Source organism: Macrotis lagotis, chromosome 3 (assembly GCF_037893015.1).
Source record: "Macrotis lagotis isolate mMagLag1 chromosome 3, bilby.v1.9.chrom.fasta, whole genome shotgun sequence".
NCBI lineage: Eukaryota > Metazoa > Chordata > Mammalia > Peramelemorphia > Peramelidae > Macrotis > Macrotis lagotis.
In genome coordinates, this window is record NC_133660.1 from 34963934 (window position 1) to 34989232 (window position 25299).

The 25299-nt window shown below is 35.9% G+C and overlaps 1 protein-coding gene across 1 annotated transcript; it reads left to right on the forward strand.

Annotated features, from left to right (window-relative positions):
- Positions 1–9326: 9326 nt before the first annotated feature.
- Positions 9327–25077, forward strand: LOC141517443 (albumin-like). The gene is made up of 15 exons (XM_074228444.1): positions 9327–9449; positions 10366–10423; positions 11351–11483; positions 11821–12032; positions 12993–13125; positions 13703–13800; positions 15766–15895; positions 17781–17995; positions 19001–19133; positions 19660–19757; positions 20782–20920; positions 21283–21506; positions 22295–22427; positions 23466–23541; positions 24958–25077. The coding sequence occupies exons 1-14, from the start codon at positions 9371–9373 to the stop codon at positions 23505–23507; spliced, it is 1827 nt and encodes a 608-aa protein (XP_074084545.1). The 5' UTR covers positions 9327–9370; the 3' UTR covers positions 23508–23541; positions 24958–25077.
- Positions 25078–25299: the final 222 nt, after the last annotated feature.

Sequence of the window (25299 nt, forward strand, 5' to 3'; positions counted from 1 at the left end):
ACAGTAGGGGAAGACCATCCTTTGGCAGTTCAGAGGAGTTACTTATCACTCTCCATTCTGGGTTGATATGAAATGATTTGTTGGCTCTTTTCTCAGAAGATCCCCCTTACTGAAGCAGAGGTGCTTAAATCAGCAATGCTCTTTCCTCCCAAAAGTGGAGACTTGTTGTTGGAGGTCAGATCTGTGTATACTTTCTGTCACTCATTTGCTCAGAGTATACTTTTCCTTGGCCAGAGTTCAGCTTCTGCTGATTAGAGGTCTAAATATGTTTACTGTCTGCCCAGGTCTTGTAGATTTATGTTAAGGGGTTAAAGTATAATCATCCGAGCCATCAGCCCTGCAATCAGAGGAAGATCTGATCTAATATGGAGATATGACTTTATGAAAATCAACTGGAATTCTAGTTGGTGCTTTGCAAATGGAATAATAAGAGAAAAGTGTCAAGAACAGGGCAAGTGAAAAAGTTCTATAGGGACTAGAACTGACATTCAAAATACATTCATCTTTAGCTAACATAACCCCTAAAATTATCTTGGTAAAACTTAGGCATTTTTAATATAATTAAAAAATTTAAAAATATTCATTTATTTGTTTTTCCAAATCCATGCACTGGTAGGTTTTATCAATCTCTTTTTTTTTGCAAGATTTTGAGTTTTACATTTTTCTGTCTCCCTCCCTCCCTTCCCCTCCATTCCTTGACAGAAAGCAATTTGATAAAGGATCTACATTTATAATCATGCTAAACATAGATTCATATAGATTATGTTGTGAGAGAAGAATCAGATCCAAATGGAAGAAAGAAAACATTAGAGAGAATAAAATGACATAATACATGTGACAAGTTTTAAAATTGAAGATAATAAGCTTTGGTCTTTATTTAAAATTCACAATTCCTTCTCTGGATATGGATGGTATTTTCCATCACAAGTCTTTTAAAATTGTCTTTGATTATTGTGTTGCTGAAATGAACAAATCCATCATGGTTGATCACCACCCCATGTTGTTAGTGTGTATAAGTGATGCTGCTTATTTCTCTCAGTTTTAATTCAACATGGGCATTAAGTGTATATATGTCTCCTGGGATGACAAGTTGAGCATCAGTTGTGTTGAATGCTTTATAAACATGATTTTAAATTTGAGATCACTCTTGCCCAGGAACTCAGGTGTTCTAGAAACAGTGAAAGTATCCATAATCTCTGGGGGAGGGGCTATTGAGGACAAATCTGAATCTGTTATCAAATCCTCTCGATTTCCTTTCCAAATATTTCTGCTATTTTTTTCTTTTGTTTGGTCATTGCCTCCAATCTTGTCCAGGTCCTCTTTAATTGCTTCATCCTGGAATCTCTACAATGAATTCCTTGTGTCTTTCTTTCTCTTATTTATCCTATACCTTGCTGGCAAGTTAATCTTCATACTCTCATCAGGTCATTCCCCTGTTTAACATTTTCACTGGCAGGAGAAATTCTACAATCCTTAGTTTGATATTCAAGAACTCCCTTAAAATGGCCCTAACCCACCTTCTAACTCAGTTATAGCAATTCACCAAGAGTTGAGCTAGTCCAAATAATTCTTTTTCTTTTTGTTTTTGTTTTTTTAGGTTTTTGCAAGACAAATGGGGTTAAGTGGCTTGCTCAAGGCCACACAGCTAGGTAATTTTTAAGTGTGTGAGGCTGGATTTGAACTCAGGTACTCCTGACTCCAGGCCCAGTGCTCTATCCATTGCGCCACCTAGCCGCCCCCAATTACTTCTAATATTATGTTTGATTCATGATATGAAATGGGGGGGGGGTGGGCATCATTAATGTAGTTCTTTAAAAAGCATTTACAATGCTATATGAAATTAACTATTATTCTGTTGCCTTTTTGCTTATTTGTTTAGTAGCATCGGCAAATCTGATAATCACATTGCCTTTCTCCAAGTTATTGAAGACCAATCCCAGATTCCTGTCTTTCTTCTTTCTAGAGCTTCTGCCATGTTAACATCAAATTGCAAACAGCTTCTAGTGGAATCTAACCATTCAATAAGAGCTTATTCTTTAACTTATATCTCTTCAACTTCCTCACAAGAATAGTGTGAAATACTTTATAAACTATGCTAACATCTAGGTAAATTCTATTCATAGTGTTTCCCTTATCTCTTACTAATCCTATCAATAAAGAAAATGAGGTTAGCCTGAAATGACCTATTTTTGATGAAGTCCTATTGGCTCTTTGTAATCACTATTCCCTTTCTACATGTTTGCCAATCATTTCCTTAATGACACTTTCCAGAATTTTCACAGTAATTGAAGTCAAGTTCATTGGCATATAGTTTACTTTCCTCTTTTTTGGAAAATCTGAATGACATTTGCTCTTCTACAATCTTGCAGTGTGTCTCTCCTGTTTATTGTGATTAATACTTCCTGTGCTAACAGCTTCAGTATTTTAAAGATAATCTAAATAAGAAAACAGAATCCAGAGAAAGAACTGTGGAGTTTAAACAAAGACCAAGAACTATTACCTTTAATTTAGAAAAAAAAATCCCTGATATCTTATTGTCTGATCTTGCTATTTCTTATACTTTGTGTTTCTTCCTTAAGGATATGATTTCTCTCTCATCACATTCAATTTGGATCAATGTATACCATGGAAACAATGTAAAGACTGACAAATTGCCTTCTGTGGGGGGTGGGGGGAGGGAAGTAAGATTAGGGGAAAATTGTAAAACTCAAAATAAATTAAATCTTTATAATTCAAAAACCCAAAATAAATAAATAAGAAAACGGAAACTGACTTTTGTGAAAAGGGAAATTTTAATGGTAGAAAGTCAGCAAAAAGTGGACATCCTGGTTGCATCCCCTGTTCCAGAGATCACTGAATAGAATATTTGGCCTTCATATTCAAAGAAGACCATGGCATCAAAGAGGTGATGCCATGAAAAATGCATATATTGGATTTAAATGAACAGGTGGCTGTGCTAAGTCATCTCACTTTCTCTTCCAGAGCCATCTAGGTCCAGTGGCCAGATATGAATGAATCAGGATGACAGGAGATGAGATCATAATGGGGGGAAAGGGAAAAAGACACCTCAAAGTGACATGTTTTTCTGATCTGTGATCATCAAACCCACAAGGGTCATCATTACATAGTGTCAGTGGCTCTCAAAGCAAAATAACACAATTTATGAATAAACACTAAGCAAATAGTATTGCTTCAGGATACTCAGCAAAGTTATCAGATCTAGACTGAGCTTAAAAAAAGTTTTAATCCTTAAATAACTATCCTTAGATAACTATCGATACAGCCAGTCTTGGTCACTGAATATCAAGAATGACAATCAATCTGTAAGTGTGTCAAACCATTTTGGGAAGAGTTTTGAGGGAAGGAATAGGTGCGTTGTTTATTCCAACATCATTTGAAAGGGTCAGTTACAGATGAGCAAAGGCTTTACGAACATTGTTTGGGGGGAAAATTCTTCTATTTGAGGGAAGACCAGTGGGGATATTTCATGCACATAGAGGGTCTGCAGAAAATAACATCAACTCTCCATGAGCAGGTTAATGGAAGTACCCACCATAGCTGTTGTCTGATAGACTAGTGACAGCAATTTCTGGATTCTTCCCAAGAACTAGAGAAATCATGACCTCCTGAAGGACTCATCCTGTGCAACCACTGGTAGTCTTTCACTCTTAGCAGCTCTGGGAGGTCAAGGCAAATTACTTTTTCATAAAAGATGGTCCCCTCAGGCAGATAATGCTTCATGAAGTTAGCATAGTAATACTGCTTTAACTTTGAGCTGTGTTAGCAAAAATGCTCCAATCCTTGAATAAATAATCATGTTTGCTAACATTAGGGTCAATGTTTGTTTCCAGATACTGTCTATTTCATGACGTGACTTTTATGCCAATATTTAGTAGACCTGCTGAGTGAGAGGTTTGGGCTTATCAATGAATCCCTTAGTTTTATACATATTAAAGATTGAGTCTGTTAGATATTCCATTTAGTAAACCAAGAATAAAATTAATACTTCATGTAGAACTAAGATTATATTTATTGAATTGCAGAGATAAGTGCCACTATTATTATAGAAGGTGAACTGATGGGAAAGAAGAGGGTTGGAATAGATTTAACATTCCATTTTGGATGGTGAATACTATTCTTGACATTGGCATTCAATCTTAATGGTCTTTCTAGGGCAGAAAAAGATGCGTGACTATGTTGCTGATTTTTTTTTTTTGTTATTGGCATTCATTACTCTTCTATGAGATTGTTTCCTCAAATTTTACTCCTACTGTACTCTAAAGGCTCCAAGAGGAGTTAATATGTATGAAGGTCTTGATAAGTATGTTTTAATGGCAGCCAATAGTTTTTCTCTAAATTCTTGAAAAAATATAAGTCAACAGCAATTTTATTCGAATAGTTTAAACAACTTTAGATCTTAATTCCTCAGGATCAAAGTCCATCTAGAAATTAGAGTATTCATTTAATGTTCATTTAAAAATATCAAACCAAACTATATGTATATATATATATATATATATATATATATATAAAATAAAAATTTGTGAAATACGTTTTATTTTGAGTCTTACAATTTTTCCCTACTCTTGATTCCCTCTCCCCACCCCCACAGAAGGCAGTCTGTTGATTTTTACATTGTTTCCATGATATACTTTGATCTAATTAAAATACTTTTTAATATTTTTAATTTTAATTTTATTTTTTCCAATTATTTTCCCAAAACTTTCCCAAAATTTTCAGCATTTGTTTTTTGTAAGATTTTGAGTTCCATATTTTTCAACTGCCTTCCTTTCCCTCCCCCCTGTATGATAGTGAGTAATCTGATTCTACATGTACAATATTGTTGAACATAGTGAAATGCTTTTTTTGGAGTTTGAAAATCCAATGAATCACAACTCCCTGATTTGCCCTTTGTGTGCCTTTGTATCACTGAGGGCTACTGCATTTTGAACTGTTATTTACAGGCCAGGCAACTGATAACAGGGGACCTCAAAGTCCTCCTTGATATGACTCTTCCCCAGAGACACCCAGGGTTCTTCTAATGCCTCCCAAGTTGCTCAGAGTTCCACCAGACTATCAACTCTTCGTGTAATTCCTAAAGCATAAGTTTGACCTGTAACTCCTTTATATTTGCTGCATATGTTTTTATTTGTTTATATATATATATATATATATATATATATATCTTTTTCTGATAGAACATAACATCTTTCAAAGAAGATACTCTTTTGATAATTTTATTTGTAAATGAGTACAATGGCCAGTGCAGTAAACAGAAAAATTATATAGGATTTGACTCGGCAATTCCATATAATGGAGAACTGAATGGTTCCATATTATAAGAAAAAAAATTTTAGTGTCCTAGTTAAAATACATCAGTAAATAATTTTAAAAAAGCTATATTCTATAACTTACATCTATAATTTTAGCCCTGAAATCTCTCTCTCTCTCTCTCTCTCTCTCTCTCTCTCTCTCTCTCTCAGACACTTGCTAGCTGTATGAATCTGGGTAAACTCCATGAAGCATTATCTGCTCCAGTTTCCTTATCTGTAAAATGAGTATAATAGCATATAGATCCCAGGAATGATATAAAGATAAAATGGGATTATATTTACAAAGCACTTTGTTAACTTTTAAATATAATATGAATGTTCACTATTTAATTAATCAGTTTCTCAGGACTGAAGTTTCTTCATTTGGAATAGAGTCTCTGAGACTGTCCCTCACTGTAAATTGATGATCCTATAGCTCATAGATCTCTCTTGGAGGTCATAAACGATTCCAATTGCTGATCGATATTTTGTTTCAGAAAGAAAATATGAATACACTTATATTAGGAATCCACTGATTATTGATTGAAAATGGTCTCTTATGATCAAGCTGACCTACACAGAGGGCTGAGTTATTAGAATCTCAGTGCTCTGATAACTTCACGTCATTAAATAATCCATATTTAAGACCTAATTGGAACTATAGAGGTCAGATAAATCACATAATTATTTTTTTCAGATGTGTTCAATTCTAAAATGCCAAAGCTATTCCAAAGTTACTTTAACATTTTACTAGGTTAGAAGAATAAAAGAAATATCATCTCTCTGTATCCATTCAGACCTGAAGATTTGGAACTTTATTTTTTTTCTATGAAGTTATTATTACTACATTAAAACATTATTGCTTGAAAGGCAATGGTTTATTCTCTGTCCTGTGCAATCAGTATTCATGAAGGACATGTGAATGGTGCAATACTGGGAGTTCTTGCAGGGATTATTGTGAAGATGAAATGAGAAAATAGCTGTAAAATGCTTTAGTAAACCTTATTATCATCATTATTAGAAATTTTATCTTTATGTAACTACAACAATTATCTAAACTTGTGAGGGCTACATATTTAATATTCAACAAAACTTTTGATAAAGTCTCTCATATTATTCTTGTGGCTAGATGAAAGAAATGTAGGCTAAGTATTCTCATTTTGTGGAAAAGGAAACAAAGTCTCAGAGAAGTGAAACATGTGGTTCATTGAACAGACAGCCAATATGTGGTGGAGGTGAACTCTTTTTCCTACACCAGAAAAGTGAGATCCCTTCCAAAAGAGGGCAGCAATGATAGTGAGAAAATTACCTGAAGGTATTGGACAAGAGACTTATGAGGGTAATGATAGCAACAAGTCTTTGAAGGATTTTCATCTAGATGCAGTAGTTATAATTCACTTGGATGCCAATGGCCCTTAATAGGAAGACTGGATGGAAATTCCAAATGGTAGCTTTAGGCTCAAGGAAAGGAAAAGTTTCTTAATAAATAGAGTTGTCTGAAAATGGAATGGATTGACTTGAAAGATTTTGGTTTCCCTCTCTTCAGAGGTCTTTTTTTTTTTTTTTTTTTTTTGCAGGGCAAATGGGGTTAAGTGGCTTGCCCAAGGCCACACAGCTAGGTAATTATTAAGTGTCTGAGACTGGATTTGAACCCAGGTACTCCTGACTCCAGGGCTGGTGCTTTATCCACTACGCCACCTAGCCACCCCTTCAGAGGTCTTTAAGCAGGGGCTGGAAGACCACTCATCTGTGATGTCGTTGATAGTATTATTAGTCAGATACAAATTACGCTAGGTCTTCTAGATTAAGTCTTCCAGTGTGGATTTCAACTTCTTGTTCCTTCCTTGCTTAACAATTCTCCTTTCTCTCCTCTCCTGTCCACATAGGATACCATATCCTTACCTGTAGGTGCTCTACCCAAAGAAATTTAAACTTTGTTCTCTGAAACCTCACAAGATATCTTGATGTTTATGGGCCAGATATATTTTTTAAAGATAATGCTTTAAACCCAAATTTCTCTGGCTCTCATAGACTGGCCAACGACAGGTCCCAGTTCAAGCTTTTTTTGGCCATGGGGTGGGGGTCTGATGACTCAGAGCGATGTGAATAGCAGTTGTTTCTAGTTTAGTCAGAATCCCTTGGGGGTTTTACCTTCCCAGACAGTTGTTGTTTCTGTTTCTGTTTTTTTTTTTTTTTGACTAGGTAAAGAGGTCATACTTTGCCTCATTTCTTACCTAGCCTTAATCACTGAATGGACATTTGGTTCAGACAAACCTTAACTTAAAAAGGCCAAGTTCTCCAACTGTTATTGAACCCAGATAGCTCTAGAGGAGAGAGTGAGGTTGGTGATTTTGCATAGACCTCCTTTACTTAAATACAATTCGTTTGTAAGTCATGGCATCTCCTTCCTGATATCGACTTCTTCTTGAACAACAACTTATTATAGAGGGGGAGTTTGCTAGTGTTAACAATTGGATTAAAAATTAATGGTATTTTCCTTAATGGTGTAAGAGAATGTGTGAAATATCCCTTTATTTTTCCTTTTGAGAGAGAGAATTGACACACACACATGTTTAGGTAGAATAATTAGATTTTGATTAAATTGGTCACTCAAATTTGCTTTTAATTTTGTTTCTCCTCTTTCTTTGCTCTTTCTTCTGCTTCAGCCCTCTTTCTTTTCCCCTATCTTCTCTTTTTTCTCTTGTCCTTCCCCTAGTTTTCTTTTCTTCTTCTTCTTTATTATTATTATTATTATTATTATTATTATTATTATTATTATTATTATTTTTGCAAGGCAATGGGGTTAAGTGGCTTGCCCAAGGCCACACAGCTAGGTAATTATTAAGTGTCTGAGACCAGATTTGAACCCAGGTACTCCTGACTCCAAGGCCGGTGCTTTATCCACTATGCCACCTAGCTGCCCCCTTCCCCTGGTTTTCATCTCTCTAGTTTATATCTATCCAAAATTATCTGAGAATATGAGCTTGGTGTCTATCTCTAGATAGACTGTTGCTGTGTCTCCCACAAATATTCAGCTTGTTTCATTCTGATGAGGGGTATCTCAGTATTTTAAAAGTTATGTAGGAGGAGCCAAGTGATCATGTCACTTTTTTTTTGCAAGGCAATGGGGTTAAGTGACTTGCCCAAGGCCACACATCTAGGTAATTATTAAGTGTCTGAGGCTGGATTAGAACTCAGTTGGTCCTGACTCCAGGGCCAGTGCTCTATCCACTGCACCCCCAGCTGCCCCAGATCATGTCACTTAAAATTTTTAATTTGTACCTCAATGTTGCCAAGATCATTATTACTACTAATCATTTCAAGCATTTTCTCCTATCATTTCAGAGAAAAATGAATTCAAAGTCAAGAATTAAAGTGAACTAGAGAAAGATAATTGCTTTTGAGGGTCAGATCTGAGACTGATGATTTAAAGTTCTTGGCCTTTTAGTTGTATTCTAGATGTTCTAGGTTTGATTATATTTGTTGAATTCTGGGTCGTAGGAGGACTTTTCAAATTTCAGCACTTCTTGAGTAAAGGTAGGAATGGATGGCATAGAAACTCTCTAACATCTTTTTCATTTAATAATTTTTTCCCCACTTTCTCATTACCATTAAGTTCAAAACTGTGACTGGTTTGCCAAGGTATATTTTTGAACTTAGGATCCCTATCATGCAATTCTCCAACCTAGCTTCTAGTTTGGTTAAAATTTTACAACTATCTCAAACTAAAATGTCCAAATGGCAATCTGGGATAAAGGACATGGTACTGAATAAAAGGTACAAATAGTTTAGATCCTTGTTTATAATTTGATAAGGTATTTTACATAAGTTTAATGAATTTACAAGGTCTTTTTGAGAAGAGAGTTCCAGATGGCAAACATGTGCAAGGAATTTGGACCAACACTGTTTTGGCAAGAATATTCTGAATTTTGTAATCAGTGGGAGGAAATGAAATGAGAAGTTAATAATCTACAATTATCGGTTAAAAAAAGTATATTAGTCCATTTCTCCTCTCAACATCCTACCTTCTCCACCAATTCCCACAAACAATTGACAAGATGAAGTGGGTCATCTTTATTTCCCTTATTGTCCTCTCCAGCACTGTTCATTCCAGGGAAATCTTCCGTCGAGATGCACGTAAGAATCTTTCTATTCATGATTTCTTTTAATGCAGAAATAGTCTACATGGACATAGAATCTTTGGAAATTTGTGGTTCCATCATGTATATTTTCATTTTGATGTGAAAAATAATTAACAGGATGATTGTATTGATATAGTATGATTAGTACGTCTAATATTGTCAAAGATCTGGACAGAAGAGATTCTTTCATCTTCTTCTGAAGATGGAGAAAATGTAGCCACCATAAATTCCTAAAGTTGTACAGTCCCAAAGACAGAATTTCTCCCATCTCTTCAACTAGAATTTCAGCAACTTTTCCTCAGCATTCAAAACCTGAGAACCATGAGATAAATTTTATTATTATAGTTTGAGTTTATAGCACTTGCATCTCAGTCAGATCTCCAATCATTCCTCTGAAAAAGCTAGGGAAGACCTAATTCTACTCTGGCATCTAGGAGAATAGAGTGCTGAGCCTGGAATCTGGAAGATCTGAGTTCATCATTTATTAGTTTAAATGACTATGTTAATCATTTAATTTATTTTGCCTCTGTTACCTCTGTAAACTGAGTTGGAAAAGGAAATGGAAAAATATTTCTGTATCTTTGTCAAAAAATTCTCCAAAAGACCATGAAAGGTCAGGTATGACTAAAAATGACTTAAATAAACAAAAATCCTGTCTTAGATTTGAGAAGGAGAAAAGAAGCAGTAAAGTTCAAGTAACTATTCAAACAGTATCTTTGCCATTCAATAATTCTCAAGATCTGAATTTGACTATTCTACAAAGATTTTTCTGATCTGTTAGAGGTACCACCTTTTGAGTCAGACGGATAGATAAATTATGCCTAGAATGATGACAGATTCTTCACTCAGTGGTTTAAATTACACATATATTTATATAAATATATATTCAATGTTTTTTGTTTTACTTCTAGCTCAGAGTGAGATTGCCCAGCGATATAGAGCTTTGGGTGAAGAGAATGTGAAAGCCCTGTAAGTACAATGATAGAAAATTCAGATCCTTTCCTTCATTAATAGTGATTCTGACATTATCCTTTTATACTTTATATAGTGTGTCCCTTTCCCCACATATTCAGGTGATATTGGTTTCTAACTTAATAGCCAATTAAAGAAATTTTTTAACATTTCCCCTATGAAGCCCCGGTGTCACTTATGACTGGAGGTAGGCACTCCATATTTCCACATGGTTACTAGGATGGCAATTGAGCATGCTCTATGAGAAATGAAAGGGCATAATCATACTTATAAATCTACTTTAAGTATCTCCTTTGGGCCCTTCCCAAGAGACAGGGCAGCTTGTGATTAATTTTTAATATGGTTCTTTTGGTATCAGCATTATTTCACAGCCTGTGGATGGGATCATGAAGTTCCTAAATGCTGCAGTCACTTAAATAAGTTATCTAAAAATGTAAAACTTAGAAAAAGAGTTTGCTTTTCAAAAGATCCTATTTTTCATCCTGTTTTAATCACATTTCATCCTAGTTTTCTTGGACTATGGTCTAGAATCTTGAGCTTCAAAGGTACACATGGAGATATTGAGTTCCATGCTCAAAAATACATCAGAGGAAATTCTGTACTGACCTACAAAGGCCCCCTATTTGTCTGCTGCCCATTACACCTAACTGGAACTCAGCATCATGGACTCTTGAGTGCAGGGTCCTGAGCTGTCACTACCTGCATGTGGAGGTGGTGAGAGTGGTTCAGTTATGCGGCACATGACACTCATGTCTCTTCCTCAGAAGACCTTGTTACACTAGCCAAGATGGACATAGTATAGCTGGCCCTCTAGTCAACCTTGGGATGCAATGAGATCTTCAACATAGCAAATCCTTTATCATGAAATGTTTTATTTTAAATTTCTTCTTTGCTTTCAGTAACCATAAGAACTCTTTGTTTCAGAGTCTTGGTCATATTCTCTCAATACCTCCAGAAATGCCCATTTGAAGATCATGTTAAATTAGTGAATGAGGTTGTAGAATTTGCAAAAGGCTGTGCTGCTGATGAGTCTGGTGAAAATTGTGGCAAATCCCTTGTGAGTATTGATTCTGTTGTTGAGTTTGACCTCTCTTTGTTTAATTTCAGATAGATCATAATGCACCCCCCCCCGACTCCAAGAAACTCATTTCTTTCTCTTTGTTCCTGGATTTCTCATCCATATTCCAGGCCAAAATTATTCCCTCCCATTAAAAAAAAACAAGGAATTGTCTGAATTAAGAGAAAGTCAGATAAATTAGGAACAAAAGACTGTTAAAGCAACTTCCTCTCCTAAGTTCTTAACTCCAGAGTCTTGGTCCACCCATATAAGAAAATCAAGTGTGCTTAGCACTTTAAAAGGGCAAGTGACTAACCATCTTTGTTTTTTGTCCTAGCATCAACTTTTAGGTGATAAGTTATGTAAAGTGGCAAGTCTTCGGGAGACATATGGTGAAATGGCGGATTGTTGTGCTAAAGAGGAACCTGAGAGAAATAAATGCTTCCTGAGCCACAAAGATGACCACCCAGAACTTCCTAAAATTGTAGCCCCTGAGCCTGAAACTCTGTGCAAAAACTTCCAGGAGAACGAAAACCAAGTATTGGGATAGTAAGTGAAATCAGAAAGTGAGAGTAGGGGCTAGGTGGGCCAGGGGAGAAGTCCAGCAGCCCTAACTTAGGTCATACATAGTAGGTGTATGGAACTGATGAGGATGGGTAATAAGAATTGATGAAAAATTTACTGTGTGAAACAGGTCCTCTGCTAAAGGATTTACAAACAGTATTTTATTTAATTCCAACAACAAATCAGTTAGAGTTTGTTATGATTTCCACATTTTTGATGATGGAACTGAAGCAGGCAGAAATTATGTGTTATACTCAGTGTCACACAGCTCTCTTTTTCAAGCATATCTTACTACTTTATCCACTGTGACTTCCTGTTGGCAAGGGGAAGTCATTTAACCTCCTTGGGCCTCAGTTTCCTCATCTATCAAATGAAGATAGTGGATCAGATAGTCTTTGAACCCTTTCAAAGTTCTAAAATTCCATAGTTTTAGTTCCCAGGGCAATTTGGCAAAGACTATCATGTTATTGAAAAGGTCAATCTTCAGAGAGATAGGGAGTTTTCCTGCTTTGAATTTCCCATTCTCAACTAGACCTAGAATTAGGATACTAAACATGGTAGAATCAGAGAAAGTTGAAAATATTTATGATATTTTCATCAAGGTAGAAATAAGAGCATTCTGTCCTGAGCTGGTAGGGAAAGTTAACTTTGATATGAAGATTGGTGAATTACTTCCTGCACATAGCCTTCTCTGAGTTTTTTGCTTCCCTCTAAGGGTGTCTGTCTCTTCACGCCTCAAGTGATGGGAGGTGGTAGAGGAGGGCTTATATCATTTGGCTCAGGTCTTGTTGGTGGTGGTTGTCTTACACACACCGATTCCTAGTTAGGTTCATTTGAAGGAGTAAACTGTTATTTACTGGGTTCTGGATGATGAGAGTACGAGATGGAGGATATTTAATATTTGGTGCTATCCAAAAATGACCAGTTTCTCTTTGCCAATTTCAGCTACCTGTATGAGGTTGCCAGAAGACACCCCTACTTCTATGCCCCAACACTCCTTGCCTACGCTCATCGGTATAGGGAGGCAGTGAGAGAATGTTGCCAAGGTGCTGATAAAGCTACATGCCTTAATGACAAGGTACTGGTTGAAAGAGAGAAAAAGAAAGAGGGAAGGGTGGGGAGGGAGGGAGAGAGGTGAGATTAGTAATGGCCATTGCTAAATCTAATAACTGTCTTCTAATTATATCACGTTTGCCGTAAGAGACAAAGTGAACTTTAAGGGCTTAGTCCAAAAATCTGTCACTGTTACTGAGAAAACAAAACAAGCCCAAGTGCATACCCTACAATTGATGGGTGAGCACTTCCATATTCATATCAGGAAGATTCCTTAACTTTTGTGTCATGGATCCCATGGGCATAATAGAAGTCTATGAACCCTTCTCTGAATTATATTTTTCATTGCATAAAAGGAAATACACAGGATTACAAAGGGAGTTAATACTGAAATATATCTATAAACAAATTAATCTCTCTCTCTCTCTCTCTCTCTCTCTCTCTCTCTCTCTCTCTGACTCTCATTCATGGAACCCAGGGTTCCCCTTAAATTATGAAGAAAATGTCAGATTAATTTGTAAGGACTTTGAGGGGAATTTATTTTTCATATTAATGAAAATAGAGAAAATTATTTTTGAAAAGGTTCATTTTTCCTTTTACAGATCTCTGTTTTAAGAGAAAAAGTATTGAATGCAGGGGCAAAGCAGAGATTCCGATGCTCCAGTTTAGATGAGTTTGGAGAGAGAGCTGTCAAGGCTGGGTAAGTCTCTATGTTATAATTGCCTAGAACTCTTTGTATTTGTTGGAGAAACAAATATGAAAAAAGGGATTGGGATTCCAATCCATATACAAACACCACTTTTTAGTGCTAATTTGATCATTTCCAAAGCTTCAGAAAATTTTCACAAGTGAAATTCAACTAAAAGGGAAACTGGCACTTTCTCCAAGAAATATAACATTTTATTAACAGTGCATTACCTGTCAGTAGAATGGGTCTAATGACTGCCTTGATTAGCCAAAAGACAAAGAATTGAAGATCCAACTCATTTTTAGAAGCATAGAACAAAGACTAGAAAAAGAGTAGGTGATATCATGGGATTAAGGACAATATGATTGCTTTCATAGCTGAGGTACTGGAAATAATATGATTGATTGGAAATTGGAAATGAGGGTCTTATTCTTTCCTATGACTAAGAAAAGTTCATTATTTGAATCCACTTCCAAGGTTAAAAGATAATGGGTCAGATTTCTTTGGATAGAAAACCAGACATCCTTGAAGGAAATGTGGCCTTATGTTCACCCTCATCTCCCAATGATAGCAGAATCCCTTGAGGCTATGATTGAACAGTGATTAACAGGAAAATTGAATTTCTAAACTTAAATCATTACAAGTCAGTTCATTTCTGCACTAAGTTCAGAGACTAAGAAACATGACTTAGGCGTTTAGAGAACAAAATCAACTACCTGTAAATGGGATCAATGAATTATATAGGATCAAAGTAATAATCTCAGAATCGAAAATTTCCCTTTTAGTCCTTGTAATTAAAAAGGCAGGCAATTCTATTACAGTTTCATAAGTAAAGTCTGTAAAAAAAAAGAGATAGCACACTAGTCATATTACTTTGGATTGTGGGATTCAGGTGAAATATATATGGAAGTGGTTTTTAATAATAAGGTATTTTAATCAAAGTCAGCTACTAAGTTAAGACATGCCAGTCTAGTCATAGCTAAGGAACATTTTTCTACTCCCATCAACTCACCCCAACCCCTGAGTCCAAATTTCCCTCTTGTGAGACCTAGACAGTGAGTCTTTAAACAGACCAGACAGACCCTTGATAAGCATTCTATGCAATTATTTCCTGGGACTGAATGAAGACAATAGAAGACAAGGATATTTTTCTGATCAGCTTGACTTCTCAATACAGGCTAATATCTATATCTATCTATCTCTACCTCTCTATCATCTCTCTCTCTCTCTCTCTCTCTCTCTCTCTCTCTCTCTCTCTCTCCCTCTCCCTCTCTGTCTCTGTCTCTGTCTCTGTCTGTCTCTCCCTCTCCTTCTCTCTATTATCTCTATCTCTGTCTCTGTCTCTATCTCTATCTCTATCTCATCTAATCTATCTATCTATATATATGTATGTATGTGTGAATGCTTAAGAATTCTTGTGAGAGATGCAAAACTTAAGGTTCTCTATTCTTAGAGGTCCTTAGAAGTCAGGGGATCATATATCATTCAGCATTCTGAACAGGTTTTGGTGCAGTATTTCCTGGAGGATTCATAGAGTGGCTACTTTTTGAAGGCCTCCTTTAGCTCTATGATTATATTGAAAAACCTAATGATTACCAATCTGCCTTCTTTACTGATCATAAAGTATTTTCAAAAATATTAGCTCATTTTTATCCTCACAAGAAGTCTGGAAGGTAGATGATATTATTCTCATTTTGCAGATGAAGAGTTGAGGAGATAGGGGTTAAGTGACTTGCCCAGAGTTACATGGCTAATCAATATCTGAGACTGGAATTGAACTCAGGTTCCTCACACCAGTGAGGGTGTTGGTGATGATAGTTCAGAGTTAATTCCTTTGTCATATTTGACTGTACTTTCCAAATATTTTTTATATGTCAATTCATTCAAGAATTTTATGGCAATTTATAAAATAATTTCTAGGAAATTTTCATATAAGTTTTAAATTCTAATATTTTATCTTGTGAATTTTCTTTCTAGGCTCATAGCTAAACTAAGTCAGAAATTCCCTAAGATTGAATTTGCTGAACTTCATAAAATAGTAGATGATCTTGCCAAAATTCATAAGGAATGTTGTCATGGCGATCTGTTGGAGTGTGCTGATGACAGGGTAAGTATTTGCTGGTATTTACCCATCTTGTTGTTATATAAGCTTCTCTATAATATACTTGTCTGAGTTTTTTTGAAATATAAGTTTTATAAATTTAGAATCAGAGGTTCAAAGTGAATAATTTTGAATCCCTAGTTTGTTTCCAGCCTCAGTTCAGTCTGTCAGCCATCCAGCCAACTGGTTGAATTGTTAAGAATTATTAGGGATTATTATTATTAAGGATTATTAAGAACCAATATTCTGGGCCGTTGGTTAAGTTTAAGTGCCCCTCTCTATAGGAAGACTATTTGGAATCTCCTCTGCTGCTTATTTGTTCCAGCAGAAAATGGCATGTATTGACTTGTACATTTCTATATACTTATATATGAATATATTTGTTATCTCCCTAGGTAGAGTATAAGCTCTTAGAGGATAAGCACTTTTTAAAAATATTTTTTCAAGGCAATGGGGTTAAGTGGCTTGCCCAAGGCCACACGGCTAGGTAATTATTAAGTGTCTGAGGCTGGATTTGAACTCAGGTACTCCTGACTCCAAGGCCAGTGCTCTATCCACTGCACCACCTAGCTGCCCTGATAAGCACTTTTTGACATTGAATTCCTGGGGTCTACCATAGTACCTTGTACATGGAGAACACTTAGTGATTACTTGTTGCTTTACAAAGTAAGAGAAGTCATTAGGGATATGTTGAAATACAATAGATAAGGTTTTTCTAAGTATTCTCTCCCCTCCCCAGATCCCTACTTTGAAAAAAAAATTTCCAGTATCTTTACCCTATGGTTCCTAGCACACCAAAACTCTATTACTTCCTTTACCAAATTTAGTTCATAATAGAATTATTATTGTTATTTTTGTTATCTTAGAAAAAAACCCAACTACTTGAGACTAAGGTAAATATAGCTTCTAAGCCATCAGTCAGATACATCATGGATGCAGAGAAGGACAGCAATAGACCCTGTTCTCAAAGAGCTTACATTCTGGTGGGAGGAGAAAACATGTAAATAAGTAGTGAATGTACAAAGATAAATACCAATTATATGGAAAGTCATCTGAGGAGGGAATTGGGAATTGGGAAACTTCTTAGTGTATCTAAAAATACCAGGAAAACTAAGAGGTAGAGGTGAGAGAGACAGAGCATTGAGGCTCTGGGGCCAACCAGTACAAAGAAGGATTGTGTTCTTAGACAGGAGGGCTTGAGGAAAGGAGGAAAGTGTAGCAAGACTAGCAAGGCAGAATGGAGATAGGCTGGGGAACCCTTTGGACATAAGAGAAGTGTGTATATTCAGCTAGAGGTTCTAAGAACCTCTAAGTAAGTAGAGGAGTGACATGGATAGATCTAATTCTTGGAAAAATTAGTCCAGAGGATGATGGCTAGGAGTAGGGAGAGTCTTGTGATGCAACCAAATACCTAAGTGCAAGAAACAGGAGGGAGAATAACTTTGGTGAGGCAGGCCAATATCATTAGGTTCCTGATAGGAGGATACATCTCACTGAGTGAAACTTCAAAGGAAAACAGTGATTGTAGGTGGTAGGAAAGAACCTGAAAGTGGCAGCAAAGGGGCAAGAACAACACTCCCACCCCTCCATTCTCTCCTGGCCCATTCTGTGTGGTGGTGGTGGGGGGGAGGGAAAGAGAAAAAGAATTAGAGAAGGGATATCTCATTCTGGAGAGGGAGGGCAGGAAAGAAATATCTTCAGGTAAATGTTAGTTTTTTGAGGCTGCAAGCACATGGAAAGAACTTCAGAGGAAGGGGTTGAAATGAAGGACAGTTTATTAAAGAGAGGAAGAGTCTACAGCACATTTTAGAAGGGAAAGGCAAAGTTGGTTATGAATTCCTTGACTACTGATCCCTATGTTGAATCATTTCTGTCTTCCTTACACTTGTAGGTGGCTCTTTCTGAATATATTTGCAACAATAAAAATGCAATCTCTACCAAACTCTCAGATTGTTGTGACTTGTCTGTAATAGAGAAGACCCAGTGCATTGCAGATTTGGAGAATGATAAGATTCCTGAAAACCTTCCTAAATTCGAAGATGAATATATAAACAACAAGGAGGCTTGTGTAAACTACAAAGAGGCAAAAGATCTTTTCTTAGCCAAGTAATTAAGCTTTTAATCTTACCTTTGAGCATCTTTCATATACATAATATAATTTTTCCTGTTACTCTACTTGCTTTACCTTTGTAGAGCTGTTGACTCTACCTTGCCTTTTCCTTCTTCTGCATCATATTCCTCTCCAAAGACCTTTAGGCATAAATAGAGACAAAACTTCTTTCTGTCTTCTGATGTATTTGGTCATAGGAATCTAAGACAATGAATCTGCAACTTCAGGGTAATTATACCTCAGTTTTGGCTCTGTGAAATATACTCTCTTTTTTCCCAATCTTAAGAAGAGAGCAATGATGGCAGGAAGTCATAATTACCCTGCTTGGCCCATAGAAGATTTAAAGATAGTTTTGGATATGTATTGGTTGGAGGAGTAGAAAGACCCTCAAAGGGCTCTTTCAGTTTTGAAACTACTCCCTTTGTGCCCTTGAGGTAGGATTATATTATCATTAATTCATTCATTAGGGAACAAAGGGAAGCTTTATATTGTCTCTTGTCTGTTGAACTATTCTTAATCTAACCATGTATCCAGTCATCCATACATCCATTTATTCAATCTCATCCATTAAAAAAATATTTGTTGAGTCCATATTATACTCTGAGAAGGCAAGGCCAGGGATACTAAGAAATAAAAGTTAGAATGTTAAATTTCCAGGAAAGTACAGACTAATAGAGAAGTTGATAGCCATCTAGACATGGGACCAATAAGTAATAATAGAAGGTAGCATGGAATTAAGTCCTATAAGTGATGGGACACTGGGATGTTGTAATAAACAATAGGGTTGTACACAACTCATTTTTGAAAAAAAAAAGGACAATTTAACACCATCTGGTGAATCTATCAAAATCAGTGAAGTCTAAATGATTTTATCTCAGAAAATTTTTTGGTTGTAATTTTACAAAAGTTCATGGAAACTTAGGATAGAGGAGTAGGGGACCAGGACTGGGGACCAGTCCTATTCCTTACCATGTTCACATCCATTGATCTTTTTTTTTAAGCTATTTGTATGACAGTGCAAGAAGACACCCTGAGCTTGCTGTGACCACACATCTAAGACTTGCTAAGGACTATGAAAGTACACTTGAGGAGTGCTGTGCCACAGCTGACCCTCCTACCTGCTATGCCAAAGTGGTAGGTCTCTCATCAGAAAGCAAAAAAATCAAGCTACTTTCCTATGATGCTATGTGTTCTGGATTACTTGATTTGGAAATGACAACACAGTATATGAAAAAGAAAGGGAGGAAAAGTGAAGTCTTATGAATGTTAATTGGACCTTGTGACTCATCTCATTTTGGACTTTCAGATCAGGTTGTTGTGAACAATGTTTAAAAGAATAAAGAAGACTTGCCCTAGAGATGAGAAAGTTGAAAATGAGACTCTCTCAGTCTAGTATAGCTCTTTGTCAAAGGAGAAGGTTGCTATTTTTTCCCATTTCATTGCAAATGAAGAAAAACATTCTGAGAGGTGCAATTGAAGAGAGACTCAATTTTGGAGTTTTCTTGAGCAGGGGTGAGGGGGGTGAGGGGTGTCATTAAGCATCAGAATTGGATTGTTCTTGAAAAACCTTGTTATGCTTTCATATGAGCTTGAGGGAATGACTGTTGAGGGCTAATTCTAAAATGATTTCTAAACTAAACACCACTTTATTTTCTTTCAGGCTGATCATCGAAAAAATGTTATTGATGAAAGCAACAATTTAGTCAAGGATAACTGTGCTCTTTTTGAGAAAGTTGGAGAATATGGTTTTGAAAATGCGTAAGTGGGATGATCCTGTTTGATCTGTTTTTTAAAATTTAGGGTTTAATAGGAAGAAAGGACTGATTCTTATAAAAGGCTTTTATATTTATATTTATAATGTATATATACATATATATGTACATGTATATATATATGTATATATATATATGTATATATATATATATATATATATATATATATATATATATATATATTAAGTTTAACTTTACAAAGTGCCTCTTTGAATACTTTGGAGTTACAAGAGCAGCATTTGGACTGTTTACCAGTTTATTATTACTCATAGACTGATGCAGCTTGAAGCCAGGAAGATTTGAGTTTGATATTTGGTTTTGGCCTGACTGACACTCACTAGTGTCTAGTCTTGGGCAAGTCACTAGGATTCAGTTTCCTTCTCTGTAAGATGTGGGTGTTGTCCTCATTGGTCTCCAAGATCCTTTCCAAGTCTAAACCTCAACTTTCTACCCAACTTTCATCATGGAAATTTGAAACTTGAAAGGTGAAGTGATCAAATGCTAAAAAAAAAAACCTATGAAAGAAAACAACAGAACAAAGAAGGTCATACTTGCTCAGTGAAATATGAGGTTTGGGACACCATTTGAAATGCAAATAGAATGAATGTATTGACTATTCTTTGTATTGGAGAGTTAAACTTTTAGAATATCAAGAGAAGGTAGAAACTAAAGAGTTAATATGGCAGATTATTATTTGGGAAACTCCCATCATTTGAAATATGAACATCATTGAGGGCCTTATGAAATCTCATAAAATGAGCTTGTCAGACTTATGAAAAATATAGTATGGGGTAGTATGAATGAGTGGTGGAGGCCATGAGGACAGTGGAGGTCAATAGAGGAAGAAAAAATGGAAGGGCTATTATTGACAGCCAGGGATGCTCAGACTAATGATGTCAAGCTGACTCTGGGTTGTCGCATGTTGTTTGACAGGTTTTTAATCATATTATTATGCTATTCAAAAATGATTATTTGTCTGACTAGAAATATTTGGAACAATGTAATTACAGATTGCTGGTCCGTTATACCAAGAAAGCCCCTCAAGTGTCAACCCCAACAATACTCAACCTTGCACACCACTTAGCAAAAGTTGGAACTAAATGCTGTAAACTCAGTGACCAAGAAAAAATGGGCTGTGCTGAGGGCTATGTGAGTTTTTCTTTTCTTTTCTACTTTAATACTATTGTTGTTAGTTTACTTTGAAATACCAATAAAAAACTGAGGTAGAGGAATGTCCTATATAAATATGAGTTACTCTTCATCTTAAATAGAACACCGACATAAATTCCAAATAAAAAAAATCTTAATTGATTTATTTTTAAAACCCTATAATTCCAGGAGCTTCTATTTGCTCATGGAGCTGCAGCTTCAAAATTCAATGGCTGAAATTATATTGGGGCAATGATTAAGGTTGAACTTCAGAATAACAATTTAATTCAGTCACTTAAAGTGGTAATATGTTCACCCTCTTTATTTGATGAATTCACCTGATTTTTTTCTTTCTTCTTTAGCTGGCTATTGTACTTGACAAACTGTGCCGTCAACATGAGAAGACACCAGTGAGTGACAAAATCACCAAATGTTGCAAGGCCTCCTTAGTGAACCGCAGGCCCTGCTTTAGTGACTTGGGACCTGATGATACCTATGAAGGCAAGCCATTTTCTGCAGACACATTCACCTTCCATGCTGACCTTTGCACACTACCTGAAGAGGAGAAACAGAACAAGAAGCAAGGGTAAGGAGCATTGGGTCTCTTGCTTTTCCTCAAACATGTCTCTTTCCTCTGAGAGAATGAAAATGAATTCTACTAATAGCATGAGTAAATCTGTCTGTTGTAGGGCAGGAATCTGTTATGGAAAAGTATTTAGAAAGTAATCCAGGTAAAGCCACTCAGAATAAACTTATGGGACAAATGACTAACTAATTAGAATCTAAAAGCAATTAATAGCTATTATTCTTTATATAGTACTTTAAGATTTCTAAATTGCTTCATGGATATAGTTTCATTTGATACAACAACCCTGAGAAGGAAGGGCTATTATGAACCTCATTTTACAGTTGAAAAAACAGGCTGAAAAGGATGAAGTAACTAGCCCAGGGTCACACAACTAGTGAGAGTCTAAGACAGTCTTCTTGACTTCAAGTCCAACAATGTATCCATAATAGCACCTAGCCCCTATCTAAGTTTATTACCCTACAAAATAGAGTTAAAGAGAGAGCGAAATCACTATGTGGTAGATCAGTCGTTCTAGATAATGCAAACTAAAGAAACATCTCTCCCTGGTTAAATGCGATGAAACCTATGAGAAGATGTCTTGGATCCCTGAAGAGAGAGGCAGGGAAATGTGCTAGGTCCTTCAAAAGGCTCATCTCTATTCACATCTTTCTGCAAACTTCAGGCTTCAATGTCAGCACCTCCCCTCTGATGTGTGACTACAAGTAGAGTTAGATGATGCATGGCAGGCCAGCATGGTTGCTCCTCACATTTCACATCCATGTCTGTTTTCTTTCATTCTTTCATAGTGTCCTTGTGGAACTCGTGAAACACAAGCCCAAGATCACTGATGAGCAACTCAAGAGTGTCGTTACTGATTTTACTGCATTTGTGGACAAGTGCTGCAAAGCAGATAATCAGGAAGCCTGCTTTACTGAAGATGTATGAACTTTTTTTTTCTTTTAAATACTTTGATCTTTGGGGGTTCTTGATGAGACCTCAAATGAGGGCTTGGTCAGGAGTGCTTAGGTTTCCTACCTTAGCTTCCTTCAAGGCTAACACCCCTGGCCATTTTTAAAACAATCACTTATTCCCTTTTTCCATTTGACTAAAATATTCTATATCCAATGAATGCTTCAATTTGTTGCACCTTTGTATTTTTAATTTTCCAATGGTTTCTTTCACTTGTCAAATGATTTTCAGTCTCTCCATCTCCTATGTATCAGACATGCATAAGACTTAATATGAAAATTTCTTTAGTGGGTCATCTTTTTGAAAAGGACCAGACTTTAACTCAGTCCAATCTCAATGTTTGTGCACAGCCTTGGTTTCACTCAAGCACTAAATCTAGAATCGTAGGTTTGGAAGGGATCCCATAGACCATCTAGGCTAGGAGTTCTCAAGCTTCTTTGCTTCATGAACCTTTTTGGTAGGCTGTTGAATCTCATGGATCCCTTCTAAGAATAATGTTTTGGAAATGCACAAAATTAAATGTGCACCAGTGACAAGGAAACCAATTATTTTGGAAAACTATTATCAATATTAAAACTATTTAAGAATTCCTGATATCATCCAAACTCTAACTACAAGAGAATCTTTTCTCTTCCCTACATGAAAATTTGTCATGCATGCTCCACTTGAAGACCTGGAGGGAGAAGAATTCACTGCTTCTCCATATAACATCTAGCCTTTGCTCCTCTAAGTTTTGCCATCATCTAGGACTCAACAAAAGACATTGAATCTTTCACAGGAGAGACTTTTCTATAGCTTCAAAACCAGATGAATATTGGCATCTTTTCTTTTTGTAGAAATCCAATATTCCAGGATGTTTTTGCACAAATATCATCCTATATCCCTTGATTGGAATGTTTTTGTATATTTAAGGGTAAAGGATAATCTTCAGAGTCTTCTTTCAGAGACCTGGGGTTTGAATCCTCTGTCTTTTTTTTTTTTTAACACGTGTGATGTCTTTGTATGCAGGGTCCCAAACTGGTTGCTGCAGCCCAAGCTGCCTTAGCTTAAACATCAGATGGACACGACACCACCAACATTTCAGGTAATTCTCTTTGGTAATAGGTTACTATATCAAAATCTGGGATTTCAACTTTGCAGGACCCTTCTCATTAACATATTTCCCAATCATAATAGAGTGTAAATAATTTGATGATAAATGTCAGAGGCAGGATACTAATCCAAATTTATTGCCTGAATGTCCAGTACTCTATGGGCAATACTGGAGTCTGAATTCAACTCTACACCATCAAACTACCTTTATTGAGTAGCCGTATATATTGTGATCAATGATAAATCATCCCTCTCAGGATGGAGGCTGAAGGGGATCTGATTTGTACTGAATCTTACTGTACTCTATGATGTAGCATTGTACTAATATCCAAGTCAGGAGCATAAAATTTATTTAGGCTTTCTTATGTCAGGAAGAAATTGTCCACTTCAAATTCCAGATTTTTAAGGAGAAATGTTTTCTTTGTACTTGTTGAATTCCTTGGTGCTTTGTACTTTATTTTAGATTCAATCAGTCAATCCATTCCCTTTGAATAAGGAGAGACCTTTTTTGTAGAGGAAGTGAGATTGCCAATGGAACCCTGCACTAGAATCGGTCTTAGTAGACGTGTTACTTTAGTTGAACTTTTTAAAATTGCCAATATAAAGAATGTCTCTGTAAGAAGGGGTGCAGAGAGGATATATTGGGAAAAGTTGGTGAGGGAAAAACCAAAGAGATTAATGTATTTTTCCAATGGGTAAAATATTAAACTTATTTTTAAAAACCAAAATTAAAAAAATGTGCATACCATTTTATTCAGCAATTCCATTATTATGTCTTTATCCCAGTTAGACTTATCTATCCCAGTTAGATTGGTAAAAATATTTATAGTAGTTCTTTCTTTTGGAGGCAAAGATTTGAAATTGAGGGGATGTCCATCAAGTGGGAGATGACTGAAAAAAATGTATTTAACTGTGATGAAATACTATTGTGCCTTGAGAATTGCTAACAGGGCTCTCAGAAAAAGGTGGCCTTACATAAACTGATACAAAATGAAATGAATAGAACAAGGAAAGGATTGTGCATAGTATTAGCAGTATATCATATGATATTCTACTATGAATAACTTAGCTATTTTTAGCAATGCAATGATCCAAGGCAATTCCAAAGGACTCATGATGAAAAATGCTATCTATCTATCTCCAAAGAAGCTGATATTTTATGAATGATGATTGACATATACAATTTTTCTTTTTCTTTTGATCTGTGTCTTTTACAACAAGATGAATATGCTATGCATGATTGCAATTTATGGCATATCAAACTACTTACTGTCTAGGGGTGGGTGAGAAGAAGGAAAAGAATATGGAACTCAAAATTTAAAAAAATTATCTTCACATGTAATTAGGAAAAATGAAATTGTTGCAAGTTTCAAAATCATTTTTTACTTATATTTTTTTTGTCTTCTAGCTGACCCAGTGAAAGAAAACAGAGACAGAACTGAGGACCCAAATTTCAACAACTTTGCCTTCAATTTTTTTATCCTCCCCCAGTGTTGCAATAAATAATAAAAAAGCATAAACAATCATAGCACTTGAGTAGGCCTGATCTTTTTATGCTGTGTGATGATCACTTGTCCCAAAGGGTGTCACCCTTCTGGAGCTGCTGGTGCCTGAATTAGAATTTCTCTCCCACCTTATGCAATTTTCCCTAGATCAAGATCTCCAACTTTATGCATGTGAATTCATGAACAATACCATTAATTCTGAATTGATTGTAAAAATACAGATGTATTTTTTCTTTTTTCTTCTT

What these genes read in the sequence shown, in the direction of transcription:
- LOC141517443 (XM_074228444.1), top strand. Translation starts at nt 9,371, where the DNA reads ATGAAGTGGGTCATCTTTATTTCCCTTATTGTCCTCTCCAGCACTGTT. An exon ending in CTACATGCCTTAATGACAAG is followed by an intron (nt 13,126 to 13,702) that starts GTACTGGTTGAA and finishes TTCCTTTTACAG; the next exon opens with ATCTCTGTTTTAAGAGAAAA. An exon ending in CTACCTGCTATGCCAAAGTG is followed by an intron (nt 19,134 to 19,659) that starts GTAGGTCTCTCA and finishes ATTTTCTTTCAG; the next exon opens with GCTGATCATCGAAAAAATGT.